Source organism: Pan troglodytes, chromosome 17 (genome assembly GCF_028858775.2).
Source record: "Pan troglodytes isolate AG18354 chromosome 17, NHGRI_mPanTro3-v2.0_pri, whole genome shotgun sequence".
Lineage (NCBI taxonomy): Eukaryota > Metazoa > Chordata > Mammalia > Primates > Hominidae > Pan > Pan troglodytes.
In genome coordinates this window covers 58,834,475-58,854,446 of record NC_072415.2, presented here as the reverse complement: position 1 = coordinate 58,854,446, position 19,972 = coordinate 58,834,475, and the positions used below count along the sequence as shown (strand labels likewise).

Below are 19,972 nucleotides of genomic sequence, written 5' to 3'. Positions count from 1 at the left end.
CTGTCTGGAGGGGAGCTGGGGAGACCTCTGTCTCCGTAAGGGGGCCTGCTCTTTATCTAGACAAGGTGGAACCTGGCCACCCTGAACACTGTGGGTATAAATACTCTTAGAGCAGGGGGTTGAAGGCAAGTGTGGCATTCCTGCTGGCTGTTGAAAGAGTTGTCCTGTCATCTCCTCTTCCTGTTCCTCTCCCCCTGTCCCCTCAACTCCCTTCTGGTTCATTATAGGCATCAGAAACGCAGCTCAGGCAGGTTGGTATGGGCGAAGGGCAACAAGGAGATAAGCCCACAGCAGCATGGTGAGGGGCACCAGGGCCGGGGGTGGGGCACCCTGTGCGGAGTCTCTATCCATTCTTCCTATCAGCGGCCCACAGGCCAATGTTAGGGGCCCTCTCTGGAATGCAGGCTATGTACCCCTGGGGAAGCCTGCTCACCCAGGGGCTCTGGTTCGAAGATGCCCACTGACTTGTCCCAGAAGCTCTTGGAACCCACCATGGCACTTACTGAAGGAAGGGGACCAGAGCTAGGGGAGCACAGTTCCCCATGGCAGGCAACCCCAGCTCCTGGCTCTGGCTGGTGGGGGTGGTGGTGGAAATGCTACAGTTCCATGTGCCAGGGGCCAGAGAGCAGGATCCTGAGAGTAGGGCGGGGAAATGAGGCTGCCATCACAGCTCAGGTCTTTGAGGGGCAGGCTTAAGCCTGGGTATGCTCCCTCTCCACAAGAGACCACGCGGCTACCTAGAACCTCTGGTTCTCTGATGTAAAACATCTTTAAGTCCAACATCCTATGACCTATCAACATGTCTTCATGGCCTCTTTCAACCTCTCCAGGCCTCAAGTCTCTCATCTGTAATACGAGGGGGTTGGACTAGATGATCTATAGATCCTTCCTGCAAGTCTACACTGGTCTATGATTTTTAATTGATCCTGGAACTCTACATCTCAAGAACCCACAATGGCTCCCTGAGTCCCACTTTATAAAGTCCAGATCCTTCTGCCTCTTAGTCGGTCCCCCTTATAGACTTCCTCCAGCTCTCAGATGAATTTCAGTAAGGCAGTGTCCTTATTGTCCCTCAGTTGTGTCATTTCTTTGGCTCTTGGTTCATGATATTTCCCCCATCAAAAACACCCTTCCTGGAAACAGTTTGGCAGATACTCAAAAAGCTAAAGATAAAATTTCCATATGATCCAGCAATTCCACTTCTAGGTATATACCCCAAAGAATCAAAAGCAGGGACTCAAACAGATATTTGTGCATGCATGCTCCTATCAGCATGAATCACAATAGTCAAAAGGTGGAAGAAAATCAAGTGCCCATTGACAGATAAATGGATAAACAAAATGTGGTATAGACATAAAATGGAATATTAGTCAGCCATGAAAAAGAAGGGAATTCTGACACATGAATAAACCTGGAAACCATGATGTGAAGTGAAATAAGCCAGGCACAAAAAGAAAAATATTGTATGATATCCCATGTGTGCTATTTGTAGAGTGGGTGAATTCATGGAGATGGAAGATGGAGGGGAGGCATTGCTGTAGGGGAGGCATTGCTGTAGGGGAGGCATTGCTGTAGGGGAGTTATTGCTGTAGGGGAGTTATTGCTGTAGGGGAGTTATGGTGGGTATATGGCTTTTGTTTGGGGTGATGAGAGGGTCTGGTGGGGTGCCGGGGGATGGTCATGGGCATTGTCCAACATTGTAGGTATGCGGGGTACTGCTGAACTGTGCACTTAAAACTAGTTAAGATGGTGAATTTTATGGTATATTTTACTGCAATAATAATTTGCCAAAAAGAAAAGAAAAGAAAAACAGTAACAAAGCTGTCCTGCCCTCTTCCTCCTCTGTGGCCACTCCCTCCCGCTAGGTTTAGCTCTCTCCTTGCTATAATACTGGGGCAGGCCTCTGAGCTCCTTAAGCATTTTCAGGAAACACCTTGGCGCCATGCACAGGCTGGTTCCAGAGGAGGACCTCAGATAACGCAACACTATTTTCTTCCTTTTGAAAGAGTGACCCTCTGTGGTCTCCTTCCTGCCCAGGGGCCACTGCTCTCTCTTGGTAGTGGCTGGGAGCCTCCCTGGGGAGCCAGGGACAGGGCGGTGAGCAGTTACATAACCCGCAGGGAGATTTTTTCCATCAGCTCAGGCGGTGCCAGCTTTCCAGCGGCAGCCACGGCAGGTAGAGGCGCCCTGTCTGGGCCGGCCGTGCCCGGGCAGGGCAGAGATGCTGCGATCTGGAGCCGCTTAGCATAGCTCAGATTCCCCGCGGCGGCTGGGGGCCGGCCGCTCACAGAGCTGGGGGGAAGGATCTGCTGTCTCCTGCCTGCCTGGCTCCGGGGAAGGAGGAGGAGGAGGTGCTGGGGGTGAGCTGCCAGCCAGCCAGGGGTGACCCTCTGGGGCCTGGGACACCCGAGCTGGCCTTCTCCGGTAACCCACTTATCTGCAGGGCCTGCTTCGGTGTGGCAGCCTCAGACAGGGCAGTGCCCGGCCAAGTTCTATCAGGGGATTTAGCAGGGAAAATGAACCCTGGGTGGGGGGTGAGGGCATGCAGGGAAGAGGACACGGTCTGGCAAGGGACACGGGTGATGGTGAAATAATTCCTGACCTGGGTAAAGCTCTCCTGGCCCAGAAGTGAGAGGGAGAAAACCCCAGGCCATTTCCTTTTGTGGCTGTGGCCTGTGCTATTCCCATGCCTGCCTATCCATGCTCCTTCCTCCCCAGTGAAGGAAGCTCCTGGAGCCAGCCAGCTGATGCCTGATGAATACCTTGTGTGTACCAGTATGGTGGTGGGACACAAAGATGACCCAGATGCATTCTTTGCCCCAAGACATCCACGGATACAAGTCTCAGATAAGAAAAGCTTAAACAGGGGAGCCCAGAAGACTTCATGAAAGGGACACATGGTAAATGTTCAAGAGTCAGAGGAAGGTGAGGTCCCTGGGCTGGGAGATCAGGGAAGGTTTCCTGGAGGAGGCAGATTTGACTAGGAGGAAGAGTACACCTGTCAATCCTGGGCCCACCACCCAGGAAGACAATAGTCTAAAAGCACTCATTGTCTGCCCTCATTGTTCCACACTTAATCAGCGTAGGAGGGGGAAATGGAAATGCTGCCCAAGACTGAGGCATGGGGTGGTCTTTGGGAATCTAGGATGGGATAAAGTTAGAAGGGCCTCCCAGTTCATCCCACCAGGGCAGGGCACCCACACTGATGGAGCCATCTGAGTGGTGTGGCTCAGAGCTGGGGTCCGTGCATGCATTACCTCATTTAAGCTCTACCACAACCCAATCATCCCTTCCAGGACAGAAACGTGGGTGCAGAGACATGTTTTAAATGCTCAAGATCAGCATCGAGGCAGCAATGGATGCTACTGCACAGGTTTGCTACTCCTCAGGCCTCAGCGTTGCTGCCTCAGGGCAAGAAATCCTATCTAGAGAAATGAGATTCGGGGGCACGACCCACACCTGTCTGCTCCAGATGGCCCAGCTGACCTGATTCATGAAGCTGCAGGCTGGTCTTGCTCTCCCCTCCTGAGCCACCCACGCTCCTAACAACACAGGGCAATGGCCACTTTTCACGGGAAAGGAGTGACTTTTGTCCAAGGCTCCCTCAGCCTCTGCACATCTAGAGTCTCTGACAAGGCCTGCAGTAGACTGCCCATGAGACTTGTAAAAGCCCATGCCGTGCACAGAAAGGCACTTTGGGCTTTCTCAGGAGCGGGGCTCTCTGTGATTTTGAAGAACACAGTAGTGGCGCAGTGGCACAGTGGCGCAGTGGCGAAGAGGCAGGAAGCTGGGCACTTGGTTTTGCAGGAAGCTCACTGCTCCCTGGGGGCCTGGGGCAGTAGTTGGCACAGCAGCAGCACCCAGGCCCCCCTGATGATATGATGACTGGACACCTGGCATGCTGCTGTTCTGGGCACTTTCCAGGACTGGCTGAGGATCAGTGGTCATTTTCTTTCCTCGCTTATTTTCAGATTCAAAAATCAAAATGCTTGTTTATGATCCGGTCATCGGCTGCTCTGTCTCACTGAGCACTTCAAAGCTCCAGAGAGAACCACAGGCTTAGCACTCCTGGAAGCCACATGTTCCCCCGCCCCACCCAAACTGAACAGTCAGGGCGATCTGGTCTAAGCACTGACGTTGAGGTATCCCACCTGGATCCTTGAATGCAATGCTTAAGATTCGCACAAACAGATTGAAAGACCACAGTGGAGGGCAAATGAACAGAGACATACAGGACCTGCCACAGTGCATGGTATATAGCAGGTGCTCAATAAGCGTTGAGAAGAAATAAAGATTGGAGAAAAACAGTTCGTATTTACTCATCCCAAAGCAAGTGCAGACAACAAGTTTGGCAACGAAGCACACGGCTCCTATCCACTGTGGCTCTGGCCGCAAGGGCAAAGAACATGGATAGGAGTCAGGCATTGGCTCTTCCTATTGGGGGAGCCCAGGGCTGCCACAGAATCCTGGGCAGGGGTCAAGCTCCTGTGACTGCTGGCCTCCTGTGATGCCAGGCCAGCCTGCCGAGGCCTGTTGGTGCCCACCTTCAGGGAAATGTGTGTGCCAACTCTGCATGTCCCTTGCAGGGCACGGGCTTCAGCATGGGGACAGATGACACACAGGGGGCAGGGCGGGAGCTCAGATGCCAGCCATTTTTAGAAAAACAGCCCTTTTCTGGGCTTTTGCAAGCTTCCGCACAGCCTGCCCACGGGGAAAGCGGCTTGCACTGCCTCTGGCCCTTTGCTTCAGCCTTTCTGATTTCTAGCAACTGGTGGAGGGGAGCTCGATGTGGGTATGGCCAGGGCTTTTGCTCAAGCTTTGGAATGCACAGAACAATGTGCTTCTATCCCTGGGTGTGCCTGGCTTGGGCCAACATTAAAATTAGTTTACATGCCTGGAGTGCACATCGGCTCAGCGGTGGGTGTGCAGAAATGAGGGAGGGGGTCTGAGAAGAGGGAGAGGATGCAAGGAGGAGATGGGAACTGGGGCCAGCAGCCTGTGCGGTTTCACAGGGACTAGGGCGAATGGAGAGTGCAGGGGTTTCTTCAGGTACCCTTGACCTCCAGAGGCCCAGAAAGCTCAGAGACTCAGCGACCCCTGGAAACACAGTGGGATTATTCCACAGGGTGGATTTTGAAATCCCAATTGATGACTTCCTGAGATGGATTCTTTTTTGTTTTTTAGAGTCTCACTCTGTCGCTCACACTGGAGCGCAACAGCAGGGTCCTAGCTCTCTGCAGCCTTGACTCCTGGCCTGAATGGATCCTCCTGCCTCAGCCTCTGGAGTAGCTGGGGCTTCAGTAGCAATGCTGCCACACCTGCCTGTTTTTTTTTTTTCAAAGATGGGGTCTTTTTATGTTGCCCAGGCTGGTCTCAAACTCCTGGCCTCAAGCAATCCTCCTGCCTTGGCCTTGCAAAGTGCTGGGATTACAGGCATGAGCCATTGCTCCCAACCATGATATGGATTCTTGATTTTCCCAAGTTTTTGAGCCTTACACCCTATTTAGGATGTGGCATGGCAGCCAGAAGCTCCAGCTAGCCTCGTGATGCTGGGTGAAACTTGCAGCCTCACAGAGCCACTTTCCCCATGTATAAGCCTGGGGAGGGATCCCTGCCCTGGAACCTACCTCCGATTCACACACAGGAAAGTGCTCAGAAGAGTTTCAAAGCCCCTCATGCCCCAGAGAGCATTGGTACCCATGACTGATGGCTCCACGCCTCCCTTCCACAGCCATTTCCTGAGCATCTACTATGAACCATGAAGCCAGGAGCTGGGGACAGCCGATAACTCAGCCAGGATTCTGGCCATCTAGGAGTTTAAAACTTAGACTCCAGGAATCGATATCAGTCTCCCTCCTCCCTTCCTATGTAAAAGATAAGAGTTAGGAACTTCAAACTTCTGACAAAGGGGAATGACTTGATTTTCCAGAGACCTTGAGAGAATCACAAGAGAACGAGGTTTTCCCCTTAGGAAGAGAGTTAGAGGAATGGCCCAGTTTTCTTCCCAAGCCTGAAAACATGGGACAAGGAGAAGGGCAGGAGGATGGGAGAAACGGGTAGAAGTGGGGGCAACACACACATCCAGGATGAGGTATGGGTAAGACACATCTTCAGGCTTGTCTCACACTTGAGAGATTCACTGATAAGGAAAGCCAAGCCAGAAAATCTTGAGTGCCCCTTCTGGGCTAAAGTCATTCCCAGAGATCCCACAGAGTCACCACTCAACTGAGCGTCTATGTATGAAAAGCCCAAAACACAATGCTTGATGATGACCCAGCCAGAAACTCTGAAGAGTTTCTCCGCTCTTTAGCTCAAGGTCAGCTTTTAACAGGCTGTCTTCTAGAAGGTGCTAGAGAAGAGCAATTTATTTTGAAATCTGGTCACACACCAGATTCTGATTTTGTGTTGTCTTTTCACAACAGGCCTGCTGTGTTTATGACTTGGTTGAGACAAACTTTTTTTTTTCAAAAAAAGGTATCGCATCCTTCTGTTAGATGTGTTGTTGGCAACGGTTGCTAGGGAGAGCTGGGTTCAGTTACAGACACACTGATGCCGGCTCTAATAATACTTTGCTCTGCATAGCTCGGATGCAGACACCTCTTGGCTAAACAGAGCACACACATTTCAACAGAGGAGGGCTTGAACTTGTACTACCCAAGCCTGTCTCAGCAAAGGAGCATTCCCAGAGCCCACGTGGACGTCCCAGGGCAGTGACAGGGCAGTGCTGGGTGGAGGGGGCTCAGGCTTCCATTCCTGTCATTCCAAAGGTCCCATAAAAAGAGGCACACTCGTTCTTCACTTCTCTGTGAAACTGGAGCCCCTTCACCGCCCTGTATCACACCACAATTCCCTGATGAGGATCCAAGGAAACTTTTGGTTCCTTCTCTAACCCAGGCACCCTGGGCAGCCCACATTCTCCTGGAAGTCGGAAACAATCAATGCACATCATCTAGTTAGTCAGTCTAGTCTGCAGTCAGGACCCTGCAAAGCCAGAGAAGTTGGGAACCTTGGTGGGAAGGGGTATGGGGAGACAGGCTGAACTGCGAAGTGTGGCCCAGCCTCTGGTACAGCCTGGCACCGTGGGTGAGAATGAGGCCCTTTTCCTAAAACATGTGATAGCTGTTCTGACACACATCCCAGGCCAAGGAAAAGGAAAATGGGAAAAGGAGCTGAGGACAGAGAGAAATGGAGGCAGCGGGAGAGAAGAGGTGGCTTTCATCTCATCAAGGAGGAGGTTCAGGGTGACGACAAGAAGAGCCTGAGGCTGGGGGAGTGGAAGGCATGTTCTCAGCAGCTGAGGCCTCCTGTGTAACGGGGTTCTCCTGCCAGCTCAGACTCGGAGTTTTCCCCCATGGCTCAGCAGAGAGCCCAACACCTGGCAGGTATTTCTTGACTGGTTCGCGGCATGACAGGCAGAGCCAGCTGATTCATAAGTGGCCGCGATGAACCAGTTCGGTGTCTCTGGGGTGTCTCCTCAACGGTGGTGTTCCACCCTGGCTAACGAATGCCCAGGTTGCGTCCTTGGAGAATCTAATTCAACTGATTAGGGGTAGGCCCCCTGCCTGCTGTGCTCTCATGATTCTCATGCACAGCGAGGCTGAGAACCACTGACCTAAAGAAGAGCCAGTATCTGAAATGCAACATTCCCAGGCCAGACCTCCACTCTGACCATCACACTGATGACAGACTGTGCCTTAGTTTGCCCATCTATGAAACAGAGCCACTACCTACAAACCATCAGTCATTCAATGCCTTGTGACTTCCCACTGTGGTCCCTGGACTAGAGCACTAGCGTCTACCAGGAGCATGTTTGAAACGCAGAATCTCAAGCCCATCCCAGGCCTCTTGCATCAGAATCTGCATTTAAACAAAATCCCACGTGATTCATATGCACATTCCGGTTTGAGAACCCCTGACCTAATAAAGACAACATGCCTGGCACATTAAGAAATGTCTGTTTTGTTGTGGGGTAGGGGGAGGGGGGAGGGATAGCATTAGGAGATATACCTAATGTTAAATGACGAGTTAATGGGTGCAGCACACCAACATGGCACATGTATACATATGTAACTAACCTGCACGTTGTGCACATGTACCCTAAAACTTAAAGTATATAAAAAAAGAAAAAATGATTAAAAAATAAAATAAAGTAAAATAAAAAGTAAAAAAAAAAAAGAAATGTCTGTTTAATAAATAGAATTTTACTTACAAGGACACTACTAATAAAAGGGCCACATTTCAGGTAAAAAGGAATTGGCTTGGATGTAAAAACTGAAGACCATTTTGGAGCTGTGGGATTGGTGACGGGGTCCTCTGAGACCCCAAGGTCTCCAGCACTGTCATGGCTCATGAGAATGGTGCTTCAGGGTTCCTTGAGATAGCAGTGTTGAGTCTGGCTGGGAAGGGTTAAAGGACCTTAGACCTTCTCCCTTCTCCCACCCTGTACTTCCCACTCCATGGGGGCTGCACCCCAGCTTGGCAAGAGCCCTCAGACCTCTGCTGCAGAATGTTTACCACATCTGCGGTTGCCCCTCTCCCTCCATGCTGCCGGCTCCCATCATTGAAGCCCTGGCAGCAAGAGAAGTCAGCCAGGGAGAACCAAGTGTAAAGACCGCTGCTGGGAGCTGTGCTAAGGAGGCGCTTCACACCCTGGCCCCTTTGTAGCCTGCATTGCTAAGCCGGGTCCCAGAACTTGTGTGTGGAAGTGGTAGCTGAACCTGATCCTATGGGGGCATCTTGGAGGCTGCCAAACCCAACCAGGTGCTGGTTGGGGACCGAGAGCCAGATGGGCCTTGAGTGGATGGAGCTGAGTGCAAACCTCAGGGAGGAAGCAGGGGGGAGGGTTGTGCAGGCCGGGTCTAGAACTGCCTGCCAGGAAGGGATGCAAACATAGTTTGCCAGAAAATGAAGTCAGGTGAAAAAAGACATCCCTGGAGGTGTTAAGAGGGAAAGCAGGTTTTGCTGAGCCCAGCCCATCGCTTTCTTTTCTTGCACCTCTCGGGTTTGGGTGGTGAGGGGGCATGAATTATGCTGTCCAGAAAGGCCCACTCCACCTCTGTCTCCTTGGCTGCAGAGAGAAGGCACAGGGCCTGAGGAGGCTCAGCCAGATGTGGTTAAGGTGTCCTCTGGGCCTTGGAGTCAGGGGGCCATTGTGGGATCAGGGCAGCCCCGCACCAGCACAGTCCACCCGCCTTCCCATGGCAGCTGAAAGGGCCTTGTCTAGCCACCCAGGAGGTCTGAGAATGCAGATCAAGCCTCTGGTTATACTCTCAAGGGACTCCCTCCTCGGCTCACATGAAAGCTGGGACTGCAGGTGGTAAACAGGGGTGAGTGGTGGCCTATGTGGACATTTAGATTTCTAAAGACCTGACCCGCAGATACTCCACCCAGGCAAATGGCTGGCTTCCTCCACTGTGGGGGAGGAGAGGAGGAGCTGCTCTGAAACCTCAGAATGTGAGCCGTGACTGCCTTGGGTAGGGGGTTCCCTTCTTGCCCTGGACTTCAGCTGTCCCTGCAGGCCCCTAGCCCAGGAGAAGGGAGGCTTCCAGCGCCTTCCTTTTCAGACATCCATTTCTCCTTGACGACCGAGGGCCCTCCAGCACCAGGCACTGTGCAGCCCCTGGGATACAGAGGTGCAGAAAGTAGAGGGGTTCCCACCTCCCAGAGCCCAAGATGGGGGGCAGTAACAGCACGCACCCCAGTTTGTCACTGTGGATTCATGTAGCCATTGGTTTAAGTTCAACTCCTTCACTGCAAACCTTTTAAGGACAAAGCTGTGCCCAGTGACTGACTGCTGTATCCTCAGTCCCCAGGCTGGTGCCTGGCACACTAGAAATACTCAGTGAATACTAGGAGGGTGACTGAACATTGTGGCTTCAGGATGAGAGGTGCTGGGACAGGAGGAAGGGCCAGTGTTTCTTGGAAAGTGGGGCCCCAGCACCACCTGAAGTAGGAGTGTGAGATGCTTCAGGGGGAGGTGCATGCTCAGAGTGGGACAGAGAAGTGAATTCTGGGGGAGAGTCCGTCCATGCAGGGTGTAGTGGGAGGTTCAGCCTGGCTGATGGGGGGTGGGGAGCAGGATGTGGAGTGCCAGTTCTCTGCCCCAGAGACAAGGTGGCACCTGCAGAACTAGGTCTCTTGGGCTGGTCCCAAAGCCTGCATCACTCATGACAGACCTACCATGGAGCCACTATATGGGGTGAGTGGGTTTGTGAGGACTCAGGGGGACCTAGGACAGTTTCCTACTAGTGGCAAGGCCTCAGGAGCATGAGAAAGGGAAAGGCTCAAACGGGGTCCCTCGTGCCCCTGCCCGAGACCCCGGCTCATCTCCAGCAGTGCAAAATCGAGGGTACACTGACGAAGGCTGTTGCTTGCACTTTCCCAGGGAACTATAGAGGCCAAGCTCCAACGGATGACAAACGAATCAGGTCTGGAATCCTTGCTTCCCAGCTTTCAATTTTGTGTTTTCTTCCCTGCTGTAGTGTTTGCCAAACTGTCTCTCAGCACACTAATCCCACAAGAAGTTCTTAACTGGGGAATGCAGAGGACTTTGTTGAGTTAAACGGAGCCAAACAGGTTCCCTTCCTGCTGGGGCATCTGGAGCCTGTCCTAAGCCAGTGCACTTTGTGGTTGATTGAGAGGTGAGTGCAGGGGCCATAGGGCCCCCTTTGTGGCTGACTGTTCCCAAGGATTGATGGTCCGCTGGACACTTGTGGGTGAGGCCACCCTTACCACGGCAGGTTGGAAGAAATACCCGATCTGAGATGGCCCCTGCAGCCAGCTGCCCTCCCCAAGTGCCCCATGCCCTGGGTGCCTGTCTGCCACCGGGTCTGGCTGGGTTACTTGGAGCTGGCAACCACTGTCTAGAACTCTTGCCCCATCCTGGCCCTTTTTTGAAAAACAAAACCCAAAGCCGAGACCATAGGCTGATGCTGTCCCTGACTCCCCTGTGCCGGGTGCTCTGTGGCAGACAGGCTTCTCTGCCCGCCATTCTCCACACGCTCCCAGGACATTCCGGCCCGCGAGGAACATGCCCCATGTGCAAATCCCTCAGGTAATGTGGGAATTCGTCACCAGGGGAGTGTGGGCGATCCAGGAATGGGAACCTGATCAGGGCCTGGAGCAGGAGAGAAGCAGCCCAGGCTGGCCAGGGAGGGCTCATGTTGCAGTGAGTGCAACTCACATGCAGAGGAGAGGGTGGGTGGGGATGGAGCCCTGCCGGCTGCATGTGGAGGTGGCCTTGGCGGCAACTTCCTCCCAGCTTTTAGGGAAGACGGCAGACTGCGAACCACATGGTTAAGGTGAGGGTGGCCATATGCCCTTGTTTACACCTGTTGTCTAGGCATAATTATGAACTGAACCCCCTTTGACTTTCACAAGTGTTGCAGTTTGGATGATCTATTGTATGGTCACCCTAGTTAAGATGGCCCTATAGCCTGCCATTCTACTTCATTACTTGGAAACTACCATTTTATCTCATCTGGACCAGAAACTCACTTTGTATCTTAACTAGTCTCTAAAATACAAAATAGGAGGAAAGGAGACATGGCTCTCCCCCAGCCAAGAGTCTCCAAGGACAGTCCCAGGACCTGATGTGGCCACCATCCCATGACCCTGCTATCTCTCCCTGATATCACCAGTTTTGGGGCCACCAGCTCATCTGCTACTGCCCATACAGGCAAGCAGGTACTTGTGAGATGAAACATTGCTAAGCTCCGTCCAAGTGCACGCGCCTACTCCCACGACACACTCATGCTGATAGAACCACTGGACGTGGGCCTCCATGGAGGAAGCAATGATCAGGGGTGGGGTTACACTGTCAGAGGTGAAGGGATATTAAGAGGGAAAGAGCAAGGATGAAGACAGTCTTGCATCACCGCGACTTCCCTCTGCCCAGGAGCCATAGTGTGTTGGTAAACAGACTATCCTTTTTCTGCTCATGTGTGGCTTTACTCAAACCCATCTCACTACCAGCGATGATCAACTGCATATCTGCAAAGGTCTAAGGACCTAGCCCTGGGTGGAAGGAGGAGGAAAAGAGAAGTCCACAGCAAGTTCATGTCTGCTTGGATGTGGAGAGGTCAAAGCACATAGCCAGGTTGAGACGAAGAGCCAGCCTCTTATGAAAATAGAAAGTGGGAAAGGCTGGTTAAACATAAAGCACCTATAAAATTATATTGGTCCATTGTAACCAGGGAGCTCACACATAAACACACACAAATCCAGCCGCTCATTCCTGGCCCCTTAACTGCCTTTGTGTTTTCTATAATTAATCGGGCAAGGGCGGAACTTGGGAAAAGTCCAACTGTGGCCAGAACTCGCAGCCTTCTCGCTAGGAATAACTCACCGAACGCAGAGGGGCAGGGGGCGTGGGGCGGTGGTGGCCGGCGTCCAGTTACCTGCAGCATGTTGAGGAGCAGGCTCCGGAACTTGGTCCCCTCCACCATAAAGAGCGCCATCTTGTCGCAGAGCTTGGCAGCGGTGAAGGCGAAGCTGCGGTCGGACACAGCCTTCTGGTAGATTGTGCGCACGATCTCGCCCAGCATCTCCTCGGAGTTGGTGGAGTTCTGGGCCTCCTCCATGAAGGTGGTGAGCTTGGTGTCCACGTCGCTGCTGTTGTTCCGCATGCTGTTCAGGATCTCGATCAGCTTGTCCATCTTGTTCTGCTGGGGAGTGGTCGTCTCCACGGCCACTTCATCCTGGGGGTGTTGGAGACAAATGAATGTGCCTGAGTGAAGCCGAGGTCTCTGTGCAGGGGTGGCCTGGTGGAAAGAGGGTGGCCACCCCCAGAAAGCAGGACCAGGACTACTTTCCTGGATCTGAGGGCTGGTCCCTCTGGGAACCTCCACCAAAGACCCCTCATGCGCCAAAAGCTCCTTGTTGCCTTTTTTCTTGGCCCCTATGACATCCAGGGCTGATACTGTTTTTGGGTTCTAGCTCCTACCCAGGATTCTCATATACATTGGCTTTTTTTGTTTATTTGTCCATCAAATATCTTAATCTAGAAATGATTTAATGGAAATTATGAAAGAGGAAATAAGATAACAAATATGAAATCGGGCCAAAGAGAAAATGAGGGTAGGAAGACTTGGTCAGGAAGGCAGGTCAGATCCAAAATGCCTGCAGTGGTGGTTAAAAGCGGCCCAGGCAGTGGCCACCTTGTCCCCTACACCCTCAGCTCCAAATGCCCAACGATGACTTGTTCTCTGGGCATAGGGCCCCCTGTGGGCACAGCCCTGGCTTTTTGTCCTGTGGAGACTGTGCTGGTCTTCTGTAGACATATGCCACACACCAAGGAATCCTCCCATGTGCCACTAAAACAGTTGGGCTTCTAGGAGGGATATTACAAGTAAAAAGCCCTACAGCCTTATGAGATTTCACTGCAACTAGGACCAGACCAGGGGCTTGAAGAAGAAAAAAATGTCATCTTATTGTATTGACTCATTCTTGGTGGCCAAGAATGGGAACAACTTAACTGCAAGGAAGTGAGATCTGGCTGGAAGGGCAGGGTCAGGGTCATGAAATGAGATCCAAGCTTGGTCTTCTGTCCCTGACAATAGAAGCTCTGGGCTAGAAGGCACAGATCAAGGCTCTAGATCCCACTCTCTGCCTCTAGCTGTGTGGCTTTGGGTAAGTGATTTCACTCTCTGGGCCTCAGTTTCCTCATAGGTAACACAGTGAGGTTAGACGATAAAATCTATAGCTTTCCTTGAGCCCTTCCATGGTGGGATCAAGTTCCAAGGGCAGCTAGTCTCTGGCTTGAGAACCAAACACTCAGGAGGCTGAGGCAGGAGAATGGCATGAACCCGGGAGGCGGAGCTTGCAGTGAGCCGAGATTGGGCCACTGCACTCCAGCCTGGGCGACAGAGTGAGACTCCATCTCAAAAAAAAAAAAAAAAAAAAAAAGAAAGGGCTGAATCCTGGGTGAAGGAATAGGGTGGCCTAGTTCTCCTCAAACCCAACCACCTCTTCAGGGAAGGCTACTCTGAGTCCCTGGGTAAAGTTAACAGGACACAAATCCCCACCCCAAGAAACATCTCACGCTTTACCTGTCTCTTGAAAGAGAGAAGGAAAGTGTTGCTCTCCCTGATGAAAATGTTTAGGATGTGGCTGGTTGGCCACCTAGGATTTACCCTTTTTTAGAGTGAGCAACTAGCAGAGTGGGGAGTGACCCAGCCTGAGCCTGAGCCCATGTCTTCTTGGTCCAGGAGTTCAGGAGGCCTCACCTGAGTGGAGTCCTTGAAACTGATCTATAGGTGCTATAGGTCTACCTTCTCTGTTCCATTCCCCCATGTACCCCTCTCTTCAGACCATCTGGGCCCCAGGGCAGGAACAGTGGTCTGCATATAGAATAGGAATACCCACAAGAACATATCTGTACACGTTATTTCATTTAAACTTCACAGTCTCTCAGCAAGGTGTGTAGTATTAACACCCATTTTACAGATAAGTAACTGGGGCTCAGGGAGATTAGGTGACTTGCCCAAGACCACCCATCCAGTCAAAGGCAAAGTGAGGTCTGAGCCTGCTCAGCTGCGCTCTAAAGCCCGTGCTGTTTCCACTCTGCTGCCCTGCAGTTACATTTAGCAGAACTCTAGAGGACTTGGTGGGGAGGATACTGGGAGCAGCATCTCATCTTCAAGAGTGGATCCAAGAAGAGGTCTGACCTGCCTTATCCTGCCTGAGGGTGGACCCTGGGCCTGGCCTCTGGGGCAAGAGCTTGAGGAGAGTCGGCAGTAGGGGAGGATGGAGGAGAAGCCCAGAACATGGAGCTCTGCGGAAGCCCCAGGAGGAAGCCTCTGTAGGCCCTGCTGCTGTGTGGGAATGGCTGTGGGCAAGTTGGCCTTTCTTGGGACAGTTCCTCTCCAGGGTGACCTTTCCTGTGCCCCTGCTGGGCAGTGGGGTCGGGGGTGGTGGCACTGGGGTGAGCACAATGGACTTACTGCTGCAAGTACAAATCCCCATCCCTCTTCTGGAGGTTTAGGGTCATCTCCTGAAGCTACAGGCCAGGCCAGAACCAGGGTGCAGAAAGAGGCTCCTGGGAGCAAAAGTAAGGAGGCCTCACTCTCAGGTTCATGCTGGCACAGGTAGGCACCTGCGTGATGCTGAGAATGGAGCCACCTTACGGTGTGCACTGTAGAGCACTCCCTGGCCTCTGGGTGATGAAGGCGGGAAACAGGAAGGCTGGAATCAGCCTGCCCCCACTCTGAACAACTCACCTCTGCTCCCCATTCTGGCAGAGACCACTGCCTGGATGGTACTCACCTGTAGAAAAGCTTCAGTTCTTATTTCATAAGCTCCATGTTTCCCCAAGCGCTCTTCAGCACAAACAATATCTAACCCTAGAATATGCTCCCTGCACCTCCCCCATCACTCCCAGGCATGCATCTCTTCCCCCTACTCCCTTGGGCTGGGGGCTGGTTCCAAGTGCCCACCCTCGGCCTCTTGGAGTTTGGAAGGTGAAAAGCCCAAGTGTGCTGGAGGGGTTCATGATGGCCCTACCTGCTGGCAGTGGTGGACCAGTGTGGTGGGTCCCCACAGTGACCGAAGCCCCTGCTTCCCTGTACATGGCTCCCTAGACCCTCAAACCCACAAGGCTCTGCACTGTGCCCACCTACCAAAGTGCCTACCTCTTGCTGTCCTCCCTGGTGCAAGAGAAGAACAAAAATTCAATTACCGGTACCTTTTCCTTTAGCCTTCGCCGCAGTCTGTCTTTGGAAGACTGGAGCAGGGTAATTTTGGGCCGCTCCCCGATGCGCTCGGGAAGAATACTGTCTTTACGTTTTGTCTCAACCTCTGGCCCCCCTGACTGCTGTGGGGGCAGCCGCTCAGAAGCCACCGGGGCGAAGGTGTCAGGGCTGCGGGGTGCCTCGAGGCTGCTGTGCCCGGTGTCCCCTGCAGTGTCCTCCAGTTTTGGGTTCTCGATGGTCATGGTCTCTTTGGCATTGCGGTGTGCGCCTGCCTCCCCCTTGTCGCCTGGTGGGTGCTTCATGTTGCCATGGTGCCAGCGCCGGTTCTGGCTGTAGCCATGGTGAGTGGGCCTCCCTGAGGGGTGGGGTGCTGAGCCCCCCTGGTAGGATTTCTGGTGGTCCCTGTTGTGTTTGGCACTGCCTGGCTGGTGGTCACCATGCTGTTGGGGCTTGTTGCCCCCCGGAGGTCTCTGCTGCCGCCTGCAAACAGAAGAGGAAAGACAGAGAAGGCGATCACTGGGCGGGCTGGTCAGAGTCCCTGTGCCCAGCCGCCAGAACAGGAAGTCATTGCCTTGTCCATATATTCATTCTTCCAACAAACACTTCCTGAGCACCTTCTACGTGCCAGAGTCTGTGACAGCCCCTGGGGATACAGCTGAGAACAGGCAGACAGGTCCTTGCTACTGCAGAGGACCAAAGCCAATTCTTTCCTTAAAATCAGTGCTTTATTCACTTACTAGAATATGTGTGAATGCAAGCATGTGGAACAAAATTAAAAAGATCCAGTAGCAGATAACAGTGAACCCTCCTGCCTCTGACTCTGTCATCACATATGGCCTTTGGAAGCAGCCGTTCCACGTGTGTGAATCTTCCAGACATATTCTATGCATGTACCAGCAAAGATGCATACACAGACCTGCTTCTTACAAGCACCTTCCTATGAATGACTGTTCACCATAATGTTTTTTGAAAAGTTATATCCCTTTCAAACAACTTTTTTTTTTGGAACATTGTCATTTTCACCCCCAAACCCACAAACTACATATGCTATAAGAAGTTTTCATGGGCTAAATTGTGTCCCCCATCCACCCCGCAAAACTTCATATGTTGAAGCCTTAACCCCCAATACTTCAGAATGTGACTGTATTTGGAGATAAGATATGACGGATCACCTTTAAAGAGGTGATTAAATTAAACGAGGCTGTTAGGATGGGCCCTAATCTGAACTGACTAATGGCCTTATAACAAGAGGAACCTTTGACACACAGAGACACCAGGGAGGCTGCATGCCCAGAAGAAAGACCACATGGAGACACAGCAAGAAGGTGACCATCTGCAAACCAAGGAGACAGGCCTCAGAAGAAACCAACCCCACCGACACCTTCATCTTGGACTTCCAGCCTCCAGAAGTGTCAGAAAATAAAATGCCTCTTGTTTATGCAGCCCAGTCAGTGGTACTCTGTTACAGCAACCTAGCAAACAGATACAGAAGGAATATTTAACATGATGGGTGTAGGTGAAGACAGGCTCATCTGACAACACTTTCTAAGCACAGGGAACAGGTGTGAGTTGTGCAGCAGGAACAAACCCCAAACTTTTGAGTTGTGGCCAAAAGGCAAGTGAAGGGGTGGTGAGGGACATTCTCATGACCCTTCTGGCTGGCTCAAAGGCTGCTTCCTGCCACTCAAAGCACTACTATGTTCAAACTCCATCTTACCCTCAGGGTGTTTTCCATGCCACAACTTTACTGGAAGTGCAGTTGGAGCACAAGATAAGCATGAATTCCGCAAAGGTTGTAAAATAGTGGAAAGATTTTGCAGAAAGATAATGTTAGCTTCTAAAGAATAAGCTCTGCACCTCCTCCGTGACCTATCTTGGGTACCACAGACCTTCATTGCATTGCATGTTATGAACAAATTGTATTTATTTACTTACAACTTATTGCTTATTACTTATATAAATTCAATTTTAATATTTACTTGATACATTTTTATCTGTGAAAAATTGAGGGTATCCTGGGTTGGGGTTAAATGCATTATTTTTTCCCACTAAAATGAATAAAATTTTTTTTTTTCACTGAAAAGCCACCATTGAAAAGCTTAGTAGCTCATTATCCCCAATGGGGATGACAGTCCCTTTGACACCACCCTGTTGGGGTGCTGGGTACCTTGTCACTGTCTAGGCCCCTCATTGGGCCTCCGCTGGAGTGGTGGGTGGGGGTGTGGCTACAGTTCCTGCAGAGGTGTTTGGCTGGAGGAAAGTAGCTACTGTCTCGAGTTTTCTGTCTTGCTAGGCTGCCCCTTCCCTGGTCCTCTGGCTAGAAAGAGTGGACTTTTGTTGGGGCTCCGTTTGTCTGCTCAGGCCTCATGGTGTTTCTGGGTCTCCAGTTTCTTTAGCTCCAAGTCTGGGATATCTGAGCCAAGAGGAAAACCCCAGGAACTCACCAGTGTGTCATTCTTCAGTTCCCAAGGTCCCTGGCCTGTCTGTCTTCTTTCTACCTTTCAGAGTCTTCTTAGGTTTCTTTTTATATACAGTGTCCAAGGTTTGGGGTTGTCTATATTTATTTCAATAATTTAAGAGTCATTATTAAAATATCTGTAAAAATCTGGTACCCTGAACTGAATCCTGCTGACTAGGCATACCCTGGGCCCTTCTCAGGAGGCCTGCGTGACATTTTTCATCCTTGGTGTCCAAGTTCAATCTTGTTGGTTTCTGATATACATTCCTGGGCAAAAGCACTGTTGCCTTGACACTTGGGTGGGAGACGCAGCCCCTCCATTCCCAAACACACCCCCCTCCTCACTGGCATTGCTGAAATATTCAGTTTCACTCCCAATGGCAGGTAGGAGCTATCAGCACCAGCACCTGGAGAAGAGTTGGGCCCCATGAGAAAAGTGCGGCCCTTGAGTCAGGTTCCTCCCAGTGATTCTACCACCAACTGGCCTTCCGATTACCCAGCCCAGCCCAGCCCCAAATGCCTGAGTCAGCGGGGAGGGCTGCAGCCCTCATTCTGCAGCGTGTAAGGCAACCCCCATTGGAAAGCCCAGAAGAAACTGTGGCCCACAGACCACTCTCCAGGGTGCCTCGTGCCTGTGACTTTTTGTGAATTCTCCCTCCTTTAACTTCTCAGTTACTTTCAACTAATTGCTCCTTCCATTCTCTTTGTTCTTTCAATGTGAGTTATTTTTAAGCCCAGAGAGGAACCTTGGAAATTCCCTGGCAGATAATAATTGATTCTCACAACTTTCGTCATCCTTATTTAGAATTTTTGTGGCGCCTGCAGCTATGGCCCAAGAAATGTCCCCAAAGGATGGTTGACCAAGCCCTTCCCAACATCCGTCTTGAAACTGCCTGGTTTCCCACTTGCCGTATCAGGGATTTCCCTCTCTCTACTCAGTGCACTCCTCCACCCCCAGAAAAGAAAACAACTTCTATCTACCTGAAGGGGGAAGGAAGTAATTGCTATATGGCTAGTGGTCAGGGGCTCCAGAAAGAAATCAGCTGGCTCCTGCAGGGCTTCTGCTGTTCATTCTTGGAAATCTGGAGGGACCTGGAATTCCATGTCTTCCTGGTTCGAAAGAGCTTGGAGCCAGCCAGCCGTGACAATATAGCAATGGCCAAGAATGCCCCAGGCCACTTGGCATTAGTGGGCGTTCTCAGGCTCACCCTTGCTGGGCGGCGGCTCCTTTGCACATGTGGAAAGTCATCCGTAGGTGGGAGGGAAGCCAGGGAGTCCACCTCAAGTGTTCCCTCCTAATTGGGTAGGAAAGACTAACAGGTTCAAAATAAGGAGGTCTTGATATGGAGCTAAATGGCAGATGGAATCAGCTGGGTGAGCCCTGGGAGGGCAGGGAAGAACCCAGATGCCACTGGAGGAAGAGGCACTAAGACTGTCCCTCTGTCCTCCCTTTTCCTTCTTCCTGCACAAGGCCTTGCTTAGTTCTCAGGGTGAGTGATTGCTGGCACTGGCCTCTGTGTGCAGGCAGGCCAAGAACCTTTCTTTCCATTTGACAGATAAGACAACTGAGGCTCCGTGAGGTGCACTCCTACAGCAGAGGGCCTGCCAGGGGCTCCAGGAGTGAGCTAAGCCTGTCAACTAATCACAGCACCTTGCAGCCACCTCCCATCTGTTTCCCATTCGCCTTTAGACACAGCCTCCTTGGCTGATGAACACTCAGGGACAAGGACCGCAGTGACCTGTAGTAATGGAGAGAAAGGGCTGAATGGCCACTGAGACCTCGGTGGTGATAACTGCATGAGGTCCAAATTCTTTGCCTGAGAAG

At 51.8% G+C, this 19,972-nt stretch overlaps 1 protein-coding gene across 26 annotated transcripts in view; it reads right to left on the bottom strand.

Annotated features, from left to right (window-relative positions):
* CTIF (cap binding complex dependent translation initiation factor) overlaps nt 1–19,972 on the bottom strand; it is a 328,445-nt gene that overhangs the window by 89,068 nt on the left and 219,405 nt on the right. For 15 of the 26 annotated variants that reach the window (XR_010151927.1, XR_010151928.1, XR_010151920.1 and 12 more), the window contains 2 exons: nt 15,677–16,169; nt 12,399–12,698 (listed from right to left, as the gene is read on the bottom strand). Coding sequence is in view for 12 of the 26 variants with exons in the window: in XM_063795662.1 (XP_063651732.1) it covers nt 12,399–12,698; nt 15,677–16,169 (793 nt within the window). In the remaining 14 variants the exon portion in view is untranslated. The remainder of the gene's footprint in view (nt 1–12,398; nt 12,699–15,676; nt 16,170–19,972) is intronic. The other 11 variants (XR_010151929.1, XR_010151930.1, XR_010151924.1 and 8 more) reach the window with 1 other exon arrangement.